General features: G+C 44.0%; 1 protein-coding gene across 1 annotated transcript in view; it reads left to right on the top strand.

Moving 5' to 3' along the window:
- Window positions 1-19,576, top strand: part of MYO16 (myosin XVI) — a 2,485,855-nt gene that overhangs the window by 980,613 nt on the left and 1,485,666 nt on the right. Inside the window, exon 13 of the mRNA XM_069204246.1 lies at window positions 4,291-4,418. Coding sequence (XP_069060347.1) covers window positions 4,291-4,418 — 128 coding nt within the window. The remainder of the gene's footprint in view (window positions 1-4,290; window positions 4,419-19,576) is intronic.

The following is a 19,576-nucleotide window of genomic DNA, read 5'->3' as shown; positions in this document are numbered from 1 at the left end:
GCTGAGCTAGAGGCTAAAATCCACAGGAAGGCACTTTGCAAAAAACACCTCTGTTTTCTGTGAAAAAATGTGATGTGTCCACGTTGTGTTTTGGCCCATTTCCTTTCGTGGGCGCTAGGCCCACCCACACAAGTGAGGTACCATTTTTATCAGGAGACTTTGGGGAACGCTGGGTGGAAGGACATTTGTGGCTCCTCTCAGATTCCAGAACTTTCTGTCACCGAAATGAGAAGAAAAAGTGTTATTTTGGCCAAATTTTGAGGTTTGCAAAGGATTCTGGGTAACAGATCCTGGTCAGAGCCCCACAAGACACCCCATCTTGGTTTCCCCTAGGTGTCTAGTTTTCAGAAATGTGCTGGTTTGCTAGGTTTCCCCAGGTGCCGGCTGAGCTACAGGCCAAAATCCACAGGTAGGCACTGTTTTCTATGAAAAAATGTGATGTGTCCACGTTGTGTTTTGGGGCATTTCGTGTCGCGGGCGCTAGGCCTACCCACACAAGTGAGGTATACTTTTTATCCGAAGACTTGGCGGAACGCTGGGTGGAAGGAAATTTGTGGCTCCTCTCAGATTCCAGAACTTTCTGTCACCGAAATATGAGGAAAATGTGTTTTTTGAGCCAGATTTTGAGGTTTGCAAAGGATTCTGGGTAACAGAACCTGGTCAGAGCCCCACAAGTCACCCCATCTTGGATTCCCCTAGGTCTCTAGTTTTAAAAAATGCACAGGTTTGGTAGGCGCCGGCTGAGCTAGAGGCCAAAATCTACAGGTAGGCACTTTGCAAAAAACACCCCTGTTTTCTGTCAAAAAATGGGATGTGTCCACGTTGTGTTTTGGGGCATTTCCTGTCGCAGGCGCTAGGCCTACCCACACAAGTGAGGTATCATTTTTATCGGGAGACTTGGGGGAACATAGAATAGCAAAACAAGTGTTATTGCCCCTTGTCTTTCTCTACATTTTTTCCTTCCAAATATAAGAGAGTGTGTAAAAAAGACGTCTATTTGAGAAATGCCCTGTAATTCACATGCTAGTATGGGCATCCCGGAATTCAGAGATGTGCAAATAACCACTGCTCCTCAACACCTTATCTTGTGCCCATTTTGGAAATACAAAGGTTTTCTTGATAGCTATTTTTTACTCTTTATATTTCAGCAAATGAATTGCTGTATACCCGTTATAGAATGAAAACCCAAGGCAGGGTGCAGGTCATTTATTGGCTCTGGGTACCTAGAGTTCTTGATGACCCTACAAGCCCTATATATCCCCGCAACCAGAAGAGTCCAGCAGACGTAACGGTATATTGCTTTAAAAAATCTGACATTGCAGGAAAAATTTACAGAGTAAAACGCAGAGAAAAATTGCAGATTTTTTCACCTCAATTTCAATATTTTGTTTTTTCAGTTGTTATTTTCTGTAGGAAACCCTTGTAGGATCTACACAAATTACCCATTACTGAATTCAGAATTGTGTCTACTTTTCAGAAATGTTTCGGTTTCTGGGATCCAGCATTGGTTTCATGCCCATTTCTGTCACTGACTGGAAGGAGGCTGAAAGAACAAAAAATCGTAAAAATGGGGTATGTCCCAGTAAAATGGCTAAATTGTGTTGAAAAATTGGGTTTTCTGATTCAAGTCTGCCTGTTCCTGAAAGGTAGGAAGCTGGTGATTTTAGCACCGCAAACACTTTGTTTATGCCATTTTAAGGGAAAAAACCACAAGCCTTCTTCTGCAGCCCCTTTTTCCCATTTTTTTGAAAAAAATGAACTTTTCACTGTATTTTGGCTAATTTCTTGGCCTCCTTCTGGGGAACCCACAAAGTCTGGGTACCTCTAGAATCCCTAGGATGTTGGAAAAAAAGGACGTAAATTTGGCGTGGGTAGCTTATGTGAACAAAAAGTTATGAGGGCCTAAAGGCGAACTGCCCCAAATAGCCAAAAAAAGGCTAGGCACAGGAGGGGGAAAAGGCCTGGCAGCGAAGGGGTTATGACATATTACTACATTAATCTAATGCATTTTCAATATTTCATGTATATTAATCACTCTTTTAGTACAATTCGTAAATACTGATGGCCATTCTCCGAGGTCACAATTTCAAACGTGCACATTATTTTTCTATGTTATTCATTTTCTACTAAATTCAATATTCAAAATACATAAACTTTCATTAATAATTTCTAATTAAGGCATTTGCGTTAACATGTCTAAATCAATAGTGTATCGGGATATCATCCTTTTCTCGTATTTTTGTTTTCTTTCTCTTTTCATTTGTTCTCTGTGTCTCACTTTTCCTTTCCTTTCCATATTTTCTAGCTTTTTTTCTCCAATGTAAATTGTATCTATTTTTCTTCTCTTCTGGAACACACTGTAGCCTCTCTGTAAACTGACAGGGGGCTTTTCACTGAAAGATTGCTACCTGACAATGTGGCACAAACCTAGGCCCATATTTATACTTTTTTAGCGCCGCATTTGTGTCATTTGTTTACGCAAAAACAGCACAAACTTCCAAAACACAATTGTATTTTGGACCTTTGTGCTGATTTTGCATCAAAAAACTATGCAAATTTGGTGCTAAAAAAGTATAAATATGGGCCCTAGTTTGCTCTTGAGCATTGAGAACCCCCCGCCCATACAGCCCGTTACACAGCTTGATAATGTTTATCCCTTCTCACACCTTAGTAGACCCCAAGAAAGGATGCACTGTCTATGAAATCTCTTTGTCTCAACTATCCAGATACAAAGCTGAGGTAAGAGACCATGGGCCACATGTACGAAATTTCGGATTTGCGATCCGCAAATTGCGAGTAAAAGCGACTCGCAATTTGCGAGTTGCAAATCCAAATGTAGGATGGTGTCCCTGACATCATCTGCGATTCGGAAGGGGGTTCGGAAGCAGTTTTTTTTTGTAATGCAACCCGTTTTCCTTAAAGGAAAACGAGATGCATTACAAAAACAAAAAATGAAACGTTTTTGTTTCATTTTTTCAGAGCAGTCAGTGGTCCTACAGTGACATTCACAACGGGGAAGGGGTCCCATGGGGACCCCTTCCCTTTTGCGAATGGGTTAGCACCCATTTGAAATGGGTGCAAACTGCGACTGGTTTGCGACCGCTTTCGTGGTCACAAAACAATAATACATTGCACTGCGAGTCGCAATTAGGAAGGGAACATCCCTTCCTAATTGCTAGTTGCAAACCCGTTTTGCGATTCGGTAACCAGGTTACTGAATCGCAAAATTGGGTTTGTGCATCACGATGTGCTTTTTGCACGTCGCAAACAGCAAAATTTGCTGTTTGCGACGTGCAAAAAGCTACTACATGTGGCCCCATATTATTAGTTGGCTGCACTTTGGTGTGAGGAGAGATAAGGGTGCTTGAATGTAGTTTACCAGATGGTAACTCCACACCAAACTAGCCATTGAGTTTTTTCCTCGAAGTGGGGAATAATGCTCTGACCCGAACTTTCCAGGTACTTAACCAAAAAGGTTTTCCCAAGTTTAGAGGAAAAACCTGCTGACATTTTCTGCTTCCTTTGAGCAGTTAGAAAGTGTCCGTTGGAGTACTGGAGGGAGTAGGTGAGGCAGAAATGTTTCAGTCTAAGGGCAGCATTGTCGTCTCCCCTTGCAGCCGGCAATGTTCCTGAGTGCTGCCCCTGTCCTGCAGCAAGTTTGACAGGCACTGAATTACTGGGTCTGGAGATTTCAGACCTGATGATTCAGGAAACAGACACTTAGATTTATAACTTAGTTTTCACTCGGAGTGAAATATCCCAACTCGTAATGAGGGTCCAAGAAGAGATCAGGGAGAGTGACTGAGGCCTGTGATAAAGAATGGAGAAACAGAGTGACGTAATTCCTGGTAAGTAATCTAGGCATTACATTCTCATCTCTCTTCTCTATCCCTCAAAAAATGGATGTTCATCTTACATATTCAAATCTGAATTATTATAACACAGAAGTAACTCCGCCTGTTCTTTCACTAAAATCGAACCCTGGATATTGTTTGACTGAAGTCAACTCTTGAGAATAAGGTGCAACTGTGATATTAATTGCCAATAAAATCAAGTTATTACAGTTTTTAATTATTAGAAAATGATTTGTTACTACCTCCTGGAAAAATGTTTTTGAACATTCGAATCTATGCTGTCTGTTGATCTAACAACAATCATTAAACGTAATCTGTCATAGAGCATTTGTTTTCAACCAGATGTGTAGTGTGCTTTACTTTGTTGGAATATGGTACTGTAAAAATGACTAAAGTATCGTTTGTAAAAAAGCAAACATCTACTTTCAAAATTCAGGTTACCCAGCTGTACTTGTGCAGTTCAGGAAAGCTATGCTCCTCTCTTCCACCACACATCTTTGCCAGCTCAGAAAGAGCTTACCATATGCTCTTCCAAGAAAGAAGGCCACAATGTTTTATCCTCAGGTAAAATGCATCAGTTGATTTTGACATGCTTGGCTTCTTACAATTGTTAATGTTCGCTACATTTCTATTGTCTATATCCATTTGTAAAACGTGCAAATGCCTTGACACGTCCCGGCATTAGCAAGAGAGTAAGCCATATTGCAATCACAACTGCTAAAATAGCTATGTTTTTAAGGCCTTGTGGAACATGTATGTACGAGGAACATGTGATTGTCTATATCAAATATAGTTGAACATGCATGTTTATATTATTCCACAAATCAGTGCATTTTTTGCTTACTTATAGGTATCAGGGCCTATTGCTATCTTTCTTTTGTTATGTAACAAGGTTTTCGTTGTTCAATAACACTGATAATTGAGGTTCGTTTGAAATCTAATTCTGTTAAACTGAATGTGTTTTGCTATCACTCATTAGAATGGCTTTTACTACTCTTTCATTACATTGATAGGTCGGACATACATTTTAACTCCTTTCACAAAATGTTTGTTACATATCCAAATTGTCTTTTATATATTGCATTACAGATTTTTTGCATTATTTTTATCTTAGCAGACTGTTTCAACCAACGTTTACACTTCCAGGAAATTTTCATGTGGGAAACTATATTTTGCAACATATGCGTAATTTCATGCAATCTTTGTGAAATGTGACAAGAAATATGGCCAGATTTACGGGAAAGTGGTGCAACACAGCAAGTCACTTTGCTGCAATGCACTGCCTTACTTGGAAAGGGCATGAATGCACCTTGTTTCAGGTATATGGTGCATTCTTGTCCTTTCGCCCTGTGCTGGTGCACAATGAGCTGCCCTACGCCAATGCAGGCACCCTTGCTTCATGATGCAAGGGTGTCTGCGTTGCATGCAGGATTGTTTTTGTGCAGGAAGGGATACCTTCCTGCACAAACACAATCCTGGGAGGTTTTTTGCTATTTCTATGTGTGTTTGCAGAATGCATCACACATAGAAAGAGAAAAAAATGAGAAGAAATAAAAATATTTCTCTTTGTTGCACCTCCCTTCGGAGGCGTAATGTTTTGACACATCCCCAGGTTTACATGTTCTTGTAAATCTGGGAATGCATCAATAGCCGCCGCATCACCGAGAGAATGCCTCACTAACACAGGCTAAGACAACATAGCGATTTGCGCTGCCTTGCTCTACTCCATATCTATGAGGCCATGCAAAGCCAGGGAAAGTGGCTTTGCATGGCCTCGTAGATATGGTTGAAAGGTTTGCGCCGCTACTGCGTCACTAAATATGTCCCTGTTTGACTTTGTCCTATCATAACAGATTGGTTAGAACTGTTGTTTAATTCATGTATTGTCTCACTTGACCTTTTTTGTGCTAAATAGAATGCCATTTGTAGAAGACATACTTGTGGACTTGTTCTTGGGTTCTTCTTGTTAAGTTTGATTACTTTATGGCAGTACGCACACACACACACACACACATACACTGTTGAGGGGCCCATAAATATTGACCTTGCTAAATCAAGAAACTGCAGATGAGATCTTAGGAGAGATGCACATGACAGCTATCTTAGCTAAATAATTGCAAAAAAAATGGGATGATTTGGAGTTTCATAATTGCTTTTCCTCTGTGTTTAGTGGATTTTAATAATAAGCGTAGCTCAAGAGCCCTGGTATAAATCTAACATAAAGGAAGATGGTCCAAAAAATACATGATCCTCCAAGCCACCAAATTTACAATAGACCATAATTTCCCATCTATTCAAGATTCACACAAAACTATAGCTGTTTAATGTTTTTTTTTATTTTTATTTTGTTTATGAGAATGGTATTCGCGGAAGCAACTTTATTAAAATCCCTGATCATCATTTGAATATAAGTAATATATTTTCCATAAAATCATACCGAATGGCGAAAGGAGATCTGCATTATTTTCTTTTTTTCATGACTGATGTGTGCTGTCAATTATGAAGAGGCATGTACATCCCACAACTAGGGCCTCGACAGGCACCATACATTGTAAAATAAATCTCTGTCCAAAAGCGATTTTTTTCTTGATAGTAAAATCTCCAACCTTTAACGTCATAGCAACCTCTACCAAGAGTAAGTCTGGGCGAAATGAAAATTACGCCAGAGTAAATTGCATACTTTTGGTAATTTTGCATTACACGAAATTATGTCAGTAAGGCCACTTCCATATATTACGTGGCACACTTGATGAACATTTACCACAATGTGCCTTTCACAGTTATATTGCAAAACACAGTAACAACATAATATGTGTGGCTGTTGTTCACGGTGGTTTGTTTTGGGTGCCTTTTTTTAGCTGCAAATGTGTTCTTGCTTCAAAAAGTAACACAGGGATGCATTTCACTGTAAACTATATAGCAAAATGACGGAATTACGTCTCAAAAGTATGCTCAATTTTACATTATTTTGCCAAAAGTTAGCATAATTACAGAAATGCAAATTTCACACATACTTAACCAACAGTAAACATGCTTTAAACCAAGCACATTTTATTTCACTGATTTTTTAAAACATTGCCTATAGACCATCACACCGTCATTCTATAGGATTCCACATTCAAGTAATTCTCAAGAAAGAGAACACCGTTTAAAAATAAATAAATAAACATAGATAAATTGTCTAATTTTTATAGATCCGCATTCTGAGAGGTCGGTTATTCAGCATGGCAAAAATTTACATAGCAAACAGAGTGACCACAAGGGGGGTACAATTACAACTTACTTCGCCATTCTTTGTTTCACACCTCAGAATTGAGGATACCGATATAATATTGCATGTCAACCCTCATCTGTGAAAATCAGAATATTGTGTTTTCCCTTTGTACAATTTGATCCTGGTATGAGTTAAAGGAATTTTTATTGGAAAGAGTGGTATAATTTCACATCACTTGTAACCACTGCTTGGTGCAGACTCCATGTTGAAACTAGCCTGGTCACTCAGAATGAAGGCCTTAAATTTTGCAGCTTTGTAGACGCTCACGGACTGCTCATTTCCAACATGCCCTAAAAGGTGAAAATGTTATCAGAAAAGTTGTAAAACAGTTAGGGGCAAATTTAAGTAAAGTGGCGCTTCACCTACTGCAGTGCCACTTTCCTTGCGCACCTTAGCCCCTCCCTACCGCCACCATGTGTGCACCATATTTAAAATACGGCACACCATGGCGCAGGGTAGGGGGCAATAGTGTCATTCTTTTTACGCTATTGATGTACTCTGCAGGAGTAGCGCCAACATTTTGGCGCTACTCCTGCAGAGTACATAGGGGCCCATTATAGATATTGGCATGCACCCTTTTAACACCTGCTCTGAGCAGACGTTAAAAGTGCTGAAAAGAAATGGCTCGAGGAAATCTCTTAGCTTTCCTTGCGCCTTTTTTTCAGCCCCCTCTTGAATATATTATGCCTGGAGCAGGTATAATGTGGCACAAAGGTTTACAAAGAAGCGAACGAACGCATGCATTGCTCCACTCTGTAAATGTGGCCGGGGAAAATGCCACTCTAGCGCAACCTTAGCGTCAAAAAAATGATCCTATGGTGGCACTAAGGTGGCACTAGGGGCTCTTAACTGTGCCCCTAAATACATAAGTGGATGAGCGTAAGCTAAACATCTCCTGTGCCCTGCAATAAAAGCAATAAGAGAATAAATCAACAGAATAACTATGAAATCAGTAATATGTAAACAAATTCAGAATTTGACATTTTTCAGAGTACTGTGTTAGTTTTAGTAGCGAGGAGATCATGTAGTCAAATTACTAGAACATAATATAAGTAAAACAAACTGGACGCGGCAGGATGAGTCATGGGGGAATAATAAAATGTATGATTGCTACAAAATGAAATTAATAAAAGGTTTACATAATTCTGCTCTATATTATTTAAACATTTGTTCTCTATTGTCATTAGCCAAGATATGTTTCAATAAATCCTGGCACAGCTATATGCTAACATGACTATAGAAGTGAGGGTTTTCGTAAAATAAGCAGTGACATATTTCCCAAGACTTGCCAACCTAAGATTAAGGAGCTTATTTGGACACTGACTGGAGACCTGCTAGCCCAAAAGGTCAGCAGAGGCATGTCCTCTGTTCCAGACTGGCTGCCTTATTTAATGATCTACTTCAGGCCATGAACGTCAATTCACCAAAATGCCAGGGGTAGCGGAGGTGACAACCTTTACTTTCATTCAGAATTGACAAAAATCAAGGAGCGTGGGACTGCCCTTGTGTGCCTGGGACTGAGTTTGTCACTTCTAAGGCCAGGGGTCGCAATGGCAGTGCCAGGGGCCACAAGGTGCAATCCAGAGGTTGCAGTTGCAATCCCTATATGACGTCCACGCTTCAGGCAAGCAGAGATCTATGACCCATATTTATACTTTTTCAGCGCCACATTTGTGTCATTTTTTGATGCAAAAGTGGCGCAAATATACAAAATTTAATTGTATTTTGTATCTTTGCGCCGCTTTTAGATAAAAAAATGAAGCAAATGTGACGCTAAAAATGTATAAATATGGGCATATGTCCCTTCAGTTGAGTCACTGCTGAGGCAGCTCAGCTGAAGGCACTGAAGCTTTGAAAAGCAGGCAACATGATGAATGTTCTGAAGTTTGTTCCTGAAAAATCAAAGAAGAGATGGCCAGAGTATGCGGGGAGTGTTTTTCCATTGTGTGAGGGTCATCTCTTTTTTCCTGTTTGAAACAACGAGGCTTTCTCTGGAAAAATGTATATTGAAAAGTCCACCTAACGCAGATGGTTAAATATACATTGACTGATGGTAAATGTGTAAGGTCTGGGTTTTGGGGTGCTAGTGGCATTTTTAGGTTTTAGAGTAGGTATGGGTATAGGGGTGGTAAGGGCATTTTTAGGTTTTAGGATGGGTATGGGTTTTGGGTGGTAAGGGCATTTTTTGATTTTAGGGTGGGTTTGGCTTTTGGAGTGGTAAGGGCATTTTTAGGTTTTAGGGTAGATATGGGTGGTAATGTCATTTTTATGATTTAAGATGGGTATTGGTATTGGGGTGTTAAGGGCATTTTTAGGTTTTAGGGTGGGTATAGGTTTTGGGGTGGTAAGAGAATTTTTAGGTTTTAGAATGAATATGGGTTTTGGGGTGGTAATGGCATTTTTTGGTTTTAGGGTGGGTATGGGCTTTTGGGTGGTATAGGCATTTTTAGGTTTTTGGGTTGGGTATTGGTTTTGGGTTGGAAAGGGTGTTTTGGGTTTTAAGGTGGGTATGGGTTTTGGGGTGGTAAAGGCACTTTTAGGTTTTAGTGTGGGTATGGGTCTTGGGGTGGTAAGGTAATTTCTTTAGGTTTTAAATGGGTATGGGTTTTGGGGTGTGAAGGTCATTTTTAGGTTTTGAGGTGAGTATGGTATTTGGGGTTGCAAGAGCATTTTTAGGGTCTAGGGTGAGCATATGTTTTGGGGTGGTAAGGGGTGTTTAGGTTTTATGGTGGGTATGCATTATGGTGTGGCAAGGTAAATTGTAGGGTTTAGGGTGGGTAGGGTTTTTGGGTGGAAAGGTGTGTGTGTAAAAAGTAGAGGTTAGTATAACTAACATACCTCTACTTTTACCACGCATGTGCCTTTGCCAAACATGCCTTTACTACAACATTTTGGTGGTAAACACATGCGTGGTAAAAGCATATGCGTGGTTAAAATATTTCATGGTAAATGAATGGCAGGTAGTTACCATGCATTATATTTTCTACATTGTAAAGGCATATGTGGAAAGTGCATGCGTTGTTCCTTCGTACATTCATTAAAACCTCAGATACATTCATTCTGGACAGGTGAGACTAATGAGCATACACCTGGGACAAGTCTGTGTATGATTATTTGAGTATAAAATATCCCATGTGTGTTGTATAAGTGGATTGGCGGAAATAAATACATAATGAACAGTTTTTATTTTTTTATTTAAGGTATCTCCCCATGGGTCAGAAATGGGGGGATACTTTTCCACCAACATGTGCTTAGAGCACTTCATAATGATTTCACCCTGTAACCAGGGAAGACACGCATGGCTCTCTGCAGATATCAGTATTGTACTCTGGTATCTGCCAGATACAATTTAGGCAAGATAATTTTTGAGTACATGAAGTAGTACTTCAGTATTAATGCTTCATATACTACTAAATGCAAATCACTAAGGAGATTTCCAGTTCATGTCTGTCCTGTACTTTGGGCCCAACTTTCAAAGGGCCTGATTCACAAAGAATTGCTTTTGGCGTAGTCATAAATTCCAGAAGCAATCAGGAGTTTGTGAAGTAGCACTACTGGGCTTATTTTGAGATCTACATGTCCCCACCTGCTAAAGCAAGGGGGTGGGGAAATAGGCTCAGACTACAAGGTGTATATTTGTGCCTTGAGTCAGTGAATTGCAGGCAGTCAAAGAGTTGTGCCTGGGAATAGACATAAGTCTATGTGTGCAGAAATCTCAGCATGTGGATTGACCTTTGTGAATTGGGGCCTCGAATCAGGAGTAATCCATTGTTACGCTCGAAATCCAGGATTAAACCAGTAGTGCTTTATCCACAAGTCATGCCAAGTCATAGCAAAATCTTTTTAATCAGGCCCACTTAGGTTGCTTCAGTAGATGGGCTAACCCCTAAACTGTCCCAAAATGCATGCTGTTTGTGATCAATTAAGTAAGTCATTGCATATTTACTAACTGTTTCCATGCAGTCAATGCCATCAGGAGCAGTGATTAAAAATAATGTGTAGTATGGTCAGGCCATAGTCTGGCTTTCACTACCCCTGCCCCTAAATATGTCACCAAATTAATGACTCTTCCCCCCTTCATGTTGCCCCTTTCATGACTTCACATGTCTAAGTGATCCAGTGATGAATCCCCTGTACCGTCGCTGCTTTCTCTGTCATGATCAAAAAAGCTTAACAAACAAACTTTCTTTAGACAAAAGCTTATACGTAGAGTAACTACTTGCCAGTAGATCACTGACCTGCAAAAAGAAACAGCACCTTCAAATCTGATGTTCATCTCTCAAGAACTCACATTGGAAGAGAATCGGCGAAGTCAGCCTGAGAAAACAAAAAGAGAAAGGAAAGATATGAAAAGGTGACAGAGAAGGAAGAGAAAATGTGCAGGAGAAAAGGCAGGACCAAATATAGGGGGTGATTCTGACCCCGGCGGTCTTAGACCGCCGGGGCCAGGGTCGGCGGGAGCACCGCCGACAGGCCGGCGGTGCCCCGCAGGGCATTCTGACCGCGGTGGTAAAGCCGCGGTCAGACCGGCAACACTGGCGGTCTCCCGCCAGTGTACCGCCGCCCTATTGAATCCTGCAAGGCGGCGCAGCTAGCTGCGCCGCCGAGGGGATTCCGACCCCCCCTACCGCCATCCAGTTCCCGGCGGTCCGCCCGCCGGGAAATGGATGGCGGTAGGGGGGGTCGCGGGGCCCCTGGGGGCCCCTGCAGTGCCCATGCCACTGGCATGGGCACTGCAGGGGCCCCCGTAAGAGGGCCCCTACAAGTATTTCACTGTCTGCTTGGCAGACAGTGAAATACGCGACGGGTGCAACAGCACCCGTCGCACCTTCCCACTCCGCCGGCTCGATTACGAGCCGGCATCCTTGTGGGAAGGGAGTTTTTCCCTGGGCTGGCGGGCGGTCTTTTGGCGACCGCCCGCCAGCCCAGGGAAAAACTTAGAATACCCTCCGCGGTCTTTCGACCGCGGAGCGGTATTTCGGAGGGGGAAGTCTGGCGGGCGGCCTCCGCCGCCCGCCAGACTTAGAATGACCCCCATAGTGTTGAGACCCACCGAAATGTAGAGAGACTTTAAGAAATCAGCAGAAGGAAACCAGCAAGAGTGAATGTGGCAAGAGAAGTGGAAACAACAGGAAACCCACAAGGATACAGCCTGACAAGCTGCAACAGGCGATAAGAAAATGTGGACTCATGTGACTACCAGGAACAGACCACAGACTGAGCAGACAGGTGTGAGAGGTGGCTTCCAGCATGACCGGAAGGACACCCACAGCCCAAAATTTGTCCGAGGACAGACTGCAGAAGGTAGGTAATGAGACTGAGCAAGAGGAAGGGTGGTGTGAAGGAAACACATGGGTTTAAAACCATGCCAGTAGATGTGTAACAGTAGACATATAACATAACAAGCATTGGCAATAGCACTAGGTGTGGCTTATACATGAAAGTGTCTCTTCTCTCATTGACAGGTTTACACACTTTCATGACACATGCAGTCAGTACCTGATCCTTTCACTCATGCATCAGTTCATCCACCCACTGACTGTTTCTTCCATTCATCCACTTATTCACTTATTCACTTATTCAATTACAATAAACCACAATAAAACACAAACGTAAACTTAACTACATATTCCAGAAACATTAAAAGAATAAACAGAGAAAAAAGAGAACATGATACTGCCTAAACATAGTGGGATGTGCTGTAAGTAGAAAAAAATAAACATAGTCGCAGGTGCCCATCAGTGTATGATTGGTTTAAAGTTCCAAAAGAAACAACATCTTGGAGTGGTAAATCAGTGGTAAATCTGTGATATACTATGTTCAATACCATTTTATGATGGTCACCCGTTTTAGAAGCAGGGCCATGCAGGATGTGATGCATTGCAGATGAAATGAGCATCAAGCAAGCAGCCTGTTATCATGTTCTTGAGGAAATGTAGCAAGTTCTAACAATTGAGAATAAAAATAGGAGAAAGTAAGAAATAAAACAAAAAATAAAAGCAGGGAGGTGTAGCTAGGTGCCGACAAAAATGGCGACACCCAGCTGAATCTCCTGACAGGTGAGACTCCCTCAGGCTGTATGCTTCTCTGTCTTGGGGGCATCTCAGCTCCCAACACAAGTGGGGCAGTCATGTCACTCCTGAGGCCCCCCATGAGGGAGAACGAGGTCTCCAGGGCCCCACTACTTGCACCCAGAGCACTGCACTGGGAGATCGATGCCCGGGCTCATTGACTGGATGTAGCTGCAGTGGTGCATCCAACCTTGTTGGCAGCCGCAGATGCCTCCAGGCCTGCTCTGAGCCTGACAGCCTCACCATCCACTCCAATATTGGTGCTACTCACCTGGAACCTACAACTCCTCATGCATGATTGCAAGAAGATGTGGCCATGCCCATGCAGAACCAACTAGCTGCTGCAGAAGACATCATCTTTGCCTTCATGCCTCATTGCCTCATACAATACACTTGACCCAGAGCAGACCTTTCACATCCTTGGGCCACCCTTGGAGGCCACACAGGCTGGAGCAGCATGAGGTGAGTGACCAGGCCCAAATCACTGCACTTGTCTGCGGCCCTACTCAACCAGCTGCCTAACTACTGAGAAGGTCCCTGGTCCCCCCATCATTCCCTTGCACAACAGTGCCCAGGTGGCTCCCTGGTCATCTAGCTCCAGTGGGACCTCCACACAACGTAGCACCCCCAGACTAGCAGGTGGCATTGGGGGTTGCACTGCACAGTGAAGAGCCTGACACCATCACACCCCAACTGTCACCCTAAATCTTCCACCAGCAGTAAGGCTATCATCATCATCTGCCCCCAAGGGGGCGAACAGTGATGGTCCCTAGCATCAATATATTCTTGATGGCATGGTCCTAATGTTTAATCAGCCCACCCCCCACCCAAAATTCAGGCCTTTGACTTCAGGCATCACAGGGGACGATACCTGAAGACCGCGGCTCTTCAGGGAACTTAAAGACTTCTCTCTTTCCGTTGAGGGACTATTTGGATGCTCCTGCTGCCCCACATACTGCAGCCTAAACCTGGAGCCCACCAACTGCTGTTCTCAGAGGCAGTGGTGCATCCCAAAACCAAGGCCATCCATGTTCCATTCCCTGAGCAGAGGCCCTTATCCACAATTTAGTTGGACTCCATCCTGAAAGATATATCGGCCAATGGGGCCACTCTCTCCACCATTAACAATTAAATGTCAGATCTCATTATGGAAGTAAACCTCCTTGGGGTTCACCACTTTCCACACAGTCATGGATGCTCTGGATGAATGAGTAGACCAATTGGACATGTAGTACAAGGCTCTACTGGAAAGGCATTAACTTCCTCCTTAATAAAGTCACTGACATATCTTTGGAGTCACCAAGGGAGCAGAGAGGACATCACATGCTGAACTTTCTTGGGGGCTTTATCAACAAGTTGCAGGGCACTGATTTCCCTGAATCACTGGAGTACTAAAGGGCTCATAGGTTCCACTCTTGCTCTATGGCATCTCTATTGGCCACCCCCGATAATTGCCTGCTTCCTGTGCCACCAATATGCATGCATCATTATCCAGGTGGCAATGCAGCCGCCAATGCCTCTGCTCTTCTAGGGACATAGCATCACTTTTGCAGCAGACTACTTGCAGGTCACCAGCACCGGGCACAAGACATTCCTGCCACTGAGACCCCTGCTCTACCACTGGGACCTTAAATACAGACTGCTGAGTCCATTGCACATGAAGATCAAAAAAAATGGGACGGCCTAGTAATTCCCTGAACCTGGAGAACTAGAGGCTTTTCTGGATGACTCCATGAACACAAGGGCTCCACCGGACACAAAGGCTGATATGACACCGGTTGAAGATGTCTTGTCTCTGTCTCACCTAGGGCAGCAATGCCAGAAATCTCAGCCATGTAGTGCCAGGAATCACACCAGCAAGGCCTTAACCAGGTGGTTGAGGCCCTGAGCAGAGGCCAGGACAAGGACAAGTCTTGCTTCCTTCTCAAGCAAATAACACCTCAGTACATGGAGTAAATGCTCATGACCTGAACTCTCCACTCAACCTCCCATAGGCTCACTGACTTTACTGTACTCTTAACTAAGCTACCTTCTGTACTAGGGAGACAGCCCCTTACTTCCCCCATGTGATAGTCTCATAATTTGCATTTGATCCAGCCATCCCTCTTCGCCAGCGAATGCTGGATAACTTAACTACGCAGTCTGGAAGACTAGCATAGTGGTGTTATAGCAGCAAAATATCAGTCTCACCTCTAGAGTTGCAAATTATGCTTTATTGACAAGTACACTAGCTTGCGCCTCAGAGTGCCTCCATTGCCCAACCCTGAATACCTATCGACCCCCCTAGCAGACCCCATGGCTGCTTAAACTACCCTCCATCATATTCTATACACACAACCAAAGGCCACAGGGGAACTGTGCACCACTAAGAGCAGGTCCATGCTCCAGACATCAAAGAGTTTTGCTTTCTCTCTCCTCTCCATCTATCTTATCTCTCTTCCCTTGCCATCTTCCCCACCACCCCTCGCCCCACATATCCGAGGAGACTCAGACATCAAACCCCTAACACCACCCAAGACTGAGAACATAAAACCACATCCTGACACCACCCCAGCTCCCCAGAAGGATGTCTACTCCCCTCACAAATGCCTCTCTGAATGTCAGTTGTCTTTCACACTTTATTAAACAGAAGCAAGTCCTTCACTTCCTGAGAGTGAAATGGGTGGACATCGCACTCGTCAAAGCAACCCATTCAATACCAACTGAGTCCCTGAAACTTAAACGGGACTTTGGGGGGGACTGTGGTAGCAGTTGTACACATACAGCAGATGCTCTACTCCTCCCACTGCCCCCACAACAGCTTTAAGAAGTTTAAGAAGCAGTGTGGCCATCCTTGTAAGACGCAACCTGGAAAGTTAGCGAAAGATGCTGGGTATTTGCCAAATTTTGCTTCCTGGACTGGACGGTGATCCTGGGCCACATCTATGCCCCAATATTGATAAGAATCATTATCTGACTGGCCTCTCCCACATGCTCCTTACCTTTGGCTGCACCCGCTTGATCCTGGGGGCAACTGGAACTCAGCCTCTGACCTGCTCCTAGGCCAAACTGGAGAATTGGACCCCTGCATTTGTGTGGACAGAGCTGATTTATGTGACCTTCTGCCAGACCACAGCCAGTGGACGTGTAGAATCTTTTGCATCCCTCACACAGGGATTACACCACCCTCTCCTGCACATAAGGAACTCAATCCCAGATTTTGCTTCCCTTTCCTTGTCACTGGCTGTACTATCCAAGAGGCAACTGTGAAGGACTACGGAGGGTCTGCCTAGACTTGTATCTGGGCCCCAGCTCCCCTATGCACACCTCCTGGCAGATGACAGCCTTCACCTATATACTCTCAGAGTACAAAGAATCCATCCGAGCAGACTTCTGCTCCTACCTACAGGAAGACTCAGTTGCCTCACAAAGGATAATTTTGATGGCTGCAAAGCCACCCTGAGGGGCACAATGATGAAAGACTTGGCTGCAGCCAAACTCCGGTCTTGCAATGCCCTCCAGTAGGTAGAGAGGGAAATGACTACCCTTCACAAACGATACATGGAGTCTCTCACAGACGCCCAATATGGAGCCCCGGGACTCACTGAGACATGCTTAAACTCGTTTTTTATGATGACAGCAGAAAAGGCATTGATGAAACTCTACTGGTGCAAATATGGTCAAGTTGAGAAGGCTGGATGTTTGCTCACAGCCCAATTACCGTAGCAGGAATCACAGCTGATAGTCCAAGCTCTCTGGGAGGAAATGGGGGTTCTCCTGACTCATCCCCAGGACATTGTGGGGAGATTTGCCGAGTTTTACTTGGTGCTCTAAAGCTCAGAGTTTACCTCCTCCATGGCACAGATGGACACCTTACTACAACCAATTTGCTTGCCATCACTAAAAGATGAGGGTCGTGCCTTGCTTGAGGAGGACATAATGGAGGAAGAAGTGGAGGGAGTTATATTGTCACTCCCCACCTGCAATTCTGCAGGGCTAGAAGAAAAATAATCCCTGAAGAATTTTACAAGACAGGCAAGTTAATTTTTACCACACTACTGGCTCATACCTACAAGGAGGCTATGAATTTGGGCTTATTAGGACTGATCTCAAACACAATCACCATCACGGTCATCCCCAAAGAAGGGAAAGACCCATTGAAGTGTACGAGCTATCGCCTCTCTCCCTAATCAATGTAGACCTAAGATCCTAGTCAAAATCTTAGATACTCGAATGGGGAAAGTGTCCTTCAATTGACACACAACTCATAGGTGAGATTCATCTTGTGTCAAACCTCTCAAGACCACCTTCAGACCCTTAAAAAAATTCAATGACATGTTAAGGGTTATCCAGTGGAGGGACTGGTGTTCTCCCTCAATGGCAAGAAGGCATTCAATTGGGTCGAATCGCCCTACCTCTTCAATGTTATGACACAAATAGGCCTTAATTTCCAAGGTCCAACTCCTTTATGAATCCCCCAGTTCAGAAGCCCCCTGTGGTGTCTTCTTGTCTGGATGCTTTCTGATCCATGGGGGCAGGTAACAAGGCCGGACCCTTTCCCTGTTGCTATTCCTCCTAGAGATGGAACCCCTCTCTACCACCAAACGCCTTTCATTGGAGGTGAATGTGATATCCATAAGTACCACAAAGGTAAGGGCACTCTTTTATGCAGATGGCATCCTCTTTCTCCTGATCGAACACCTCACTGACCTCAGAAATGTCCATTATGAAATGTTTTCCCACCTCTGAGGATACAAAATCAATTGAGCAAAGAGCAAGGCTCTGCACTTATCGGCAGGGACTACCACACCATAGGTCTACACTAGAGACATACGGTGAGTACCTCACGGTCTGCATTACCTCTGCATCAGAATACACATTAGCCTTCATGGAATAGTGGAGGACAACCTCTTGCTTTCCTGAGAATGGTCCACACATGACTTCCTCAAATAGCACCATCTGAACCTCTCCCTAAGCGGCCGAATCCAAACTATGAAGTTGACGCAATCTGATATAATTATGTCAACAGCATGCTGCCCTCCAGAATACCCGGCATGCTCCTCTTGGGCATAGAGGCAGATATCCTATTTTACATCTGGAGTGGATGATCCTCTAGGCTGCGAGCCATCAGACAGTGGTTGACATACCAGCTGGCGGCATTCGTCCTCCACGCATCTCTTCCTACTATCAGGCTGTTCAACTCTCCCAGATAGCTCCACACCCGGGCTACCCTAAGAAACCACCAGTGTGGGTTAGCATTGAAAGCCACCTAACGAGGTCGGTGTGCTTAACCCCTCCATGTTGGCTCTCCCCACCCGTCCTCCCCCTCAGCAAAACCACCTGATACTGGCAGCCAATACTATTGCATGGATAATGGTCCACAAACTCAAAGGGATTCATCCTTCCTCCTCAGTGTGGCATCGATATGGTACAATGCCACCCTCCGCATTGCTTGGGAGCCTTTTTACTTATTGGCCTGGAATGCGTGCCAGTTCAAACAGATCAGCCAACTTTATGATGAGGGTACTCTAAAACCATTCCCAATGCTTAAGAGAGAGTTTATCCTCACACACACCGACTACTGGAAGCACCGCCAGCTAACCCATGGCTTCCGGTCCGTGCAGGGCCCTGCCCCGACAGAACTTCCAGTCTCACTTACACTGCAATATCTTTGATTCTAGGGAAGATATATGCAACTGGTCTCAGGATTGTATGGAGTGCTTTTTAGGGAAGCCTATTCAAAACCTACCCTGACCCTAACATGTGCCAAGTGGTAGACTACTTTAGGAAGCGAATACCCTCTAACAGACTGGGCAGAACTACTCTGCTCCCATGATAGAATTCTCAGGGAGTCCTGACTCAAATGATTATATTTCAAGATATTGCATGATTGGTACTGGTCCCCAAAGAACCTATAGCGTGTGGGCCTCCAGCCCCACAGCAAAGGCTGAAGATTCTCGGAAGATGCATGTGAGCTGTTGCACATACTATGAAGTTAACTGAAGGTAGAACCCTATTGGGTTGCAGTATGGGTGCACCTATGAGCATTCCACCCCTGTACATCTGCCCCCTGCACACCAAGCTCTCCTCCATGATGTTGATGATGCCTCTGAAATGGACACTCATACCCACCGATTGCTGGCCACCTTGTGCCATTGGTGCCAACCCACATTCCTCACCCTGACAAAATGGGCGTTGGAACTTTAAAGAGTGGCCCTACGTGAAAATTTCATGTATAAACCTAATGTAAAAACGGAAGCCTTTCATAGAGTACAGTATTAATATACAATATGAACAGCCATCCACACACTCCCCTCCTCATGAGTGCTGCTGATCTTTCACATCACGACACTGGCATGAAGTAAAGGCACCCTGACACCCTCCTGAATACCTCACCC

The sequence above is a fragment of the Pleurodeles waltl genome, chromosome 8 (assembly GCF_031143425.1).
Source record: "Pleurodeles waltl isolate 20211129_DDA chromosome 8, aPleWal1.hap1.20221129, whole genome shotgun sequence".
NCBI lineage: Eukaryota > Metazoa > Chordata > Amphibia > Caudata > Salamandridae > Pleurodeles > Pleurodeles waltl.
The sequence above is the reverse complement of the archived record's forward strand: the minus strand, read 5'-3'. Positions and strand labels throughout refer to the sequence as shown.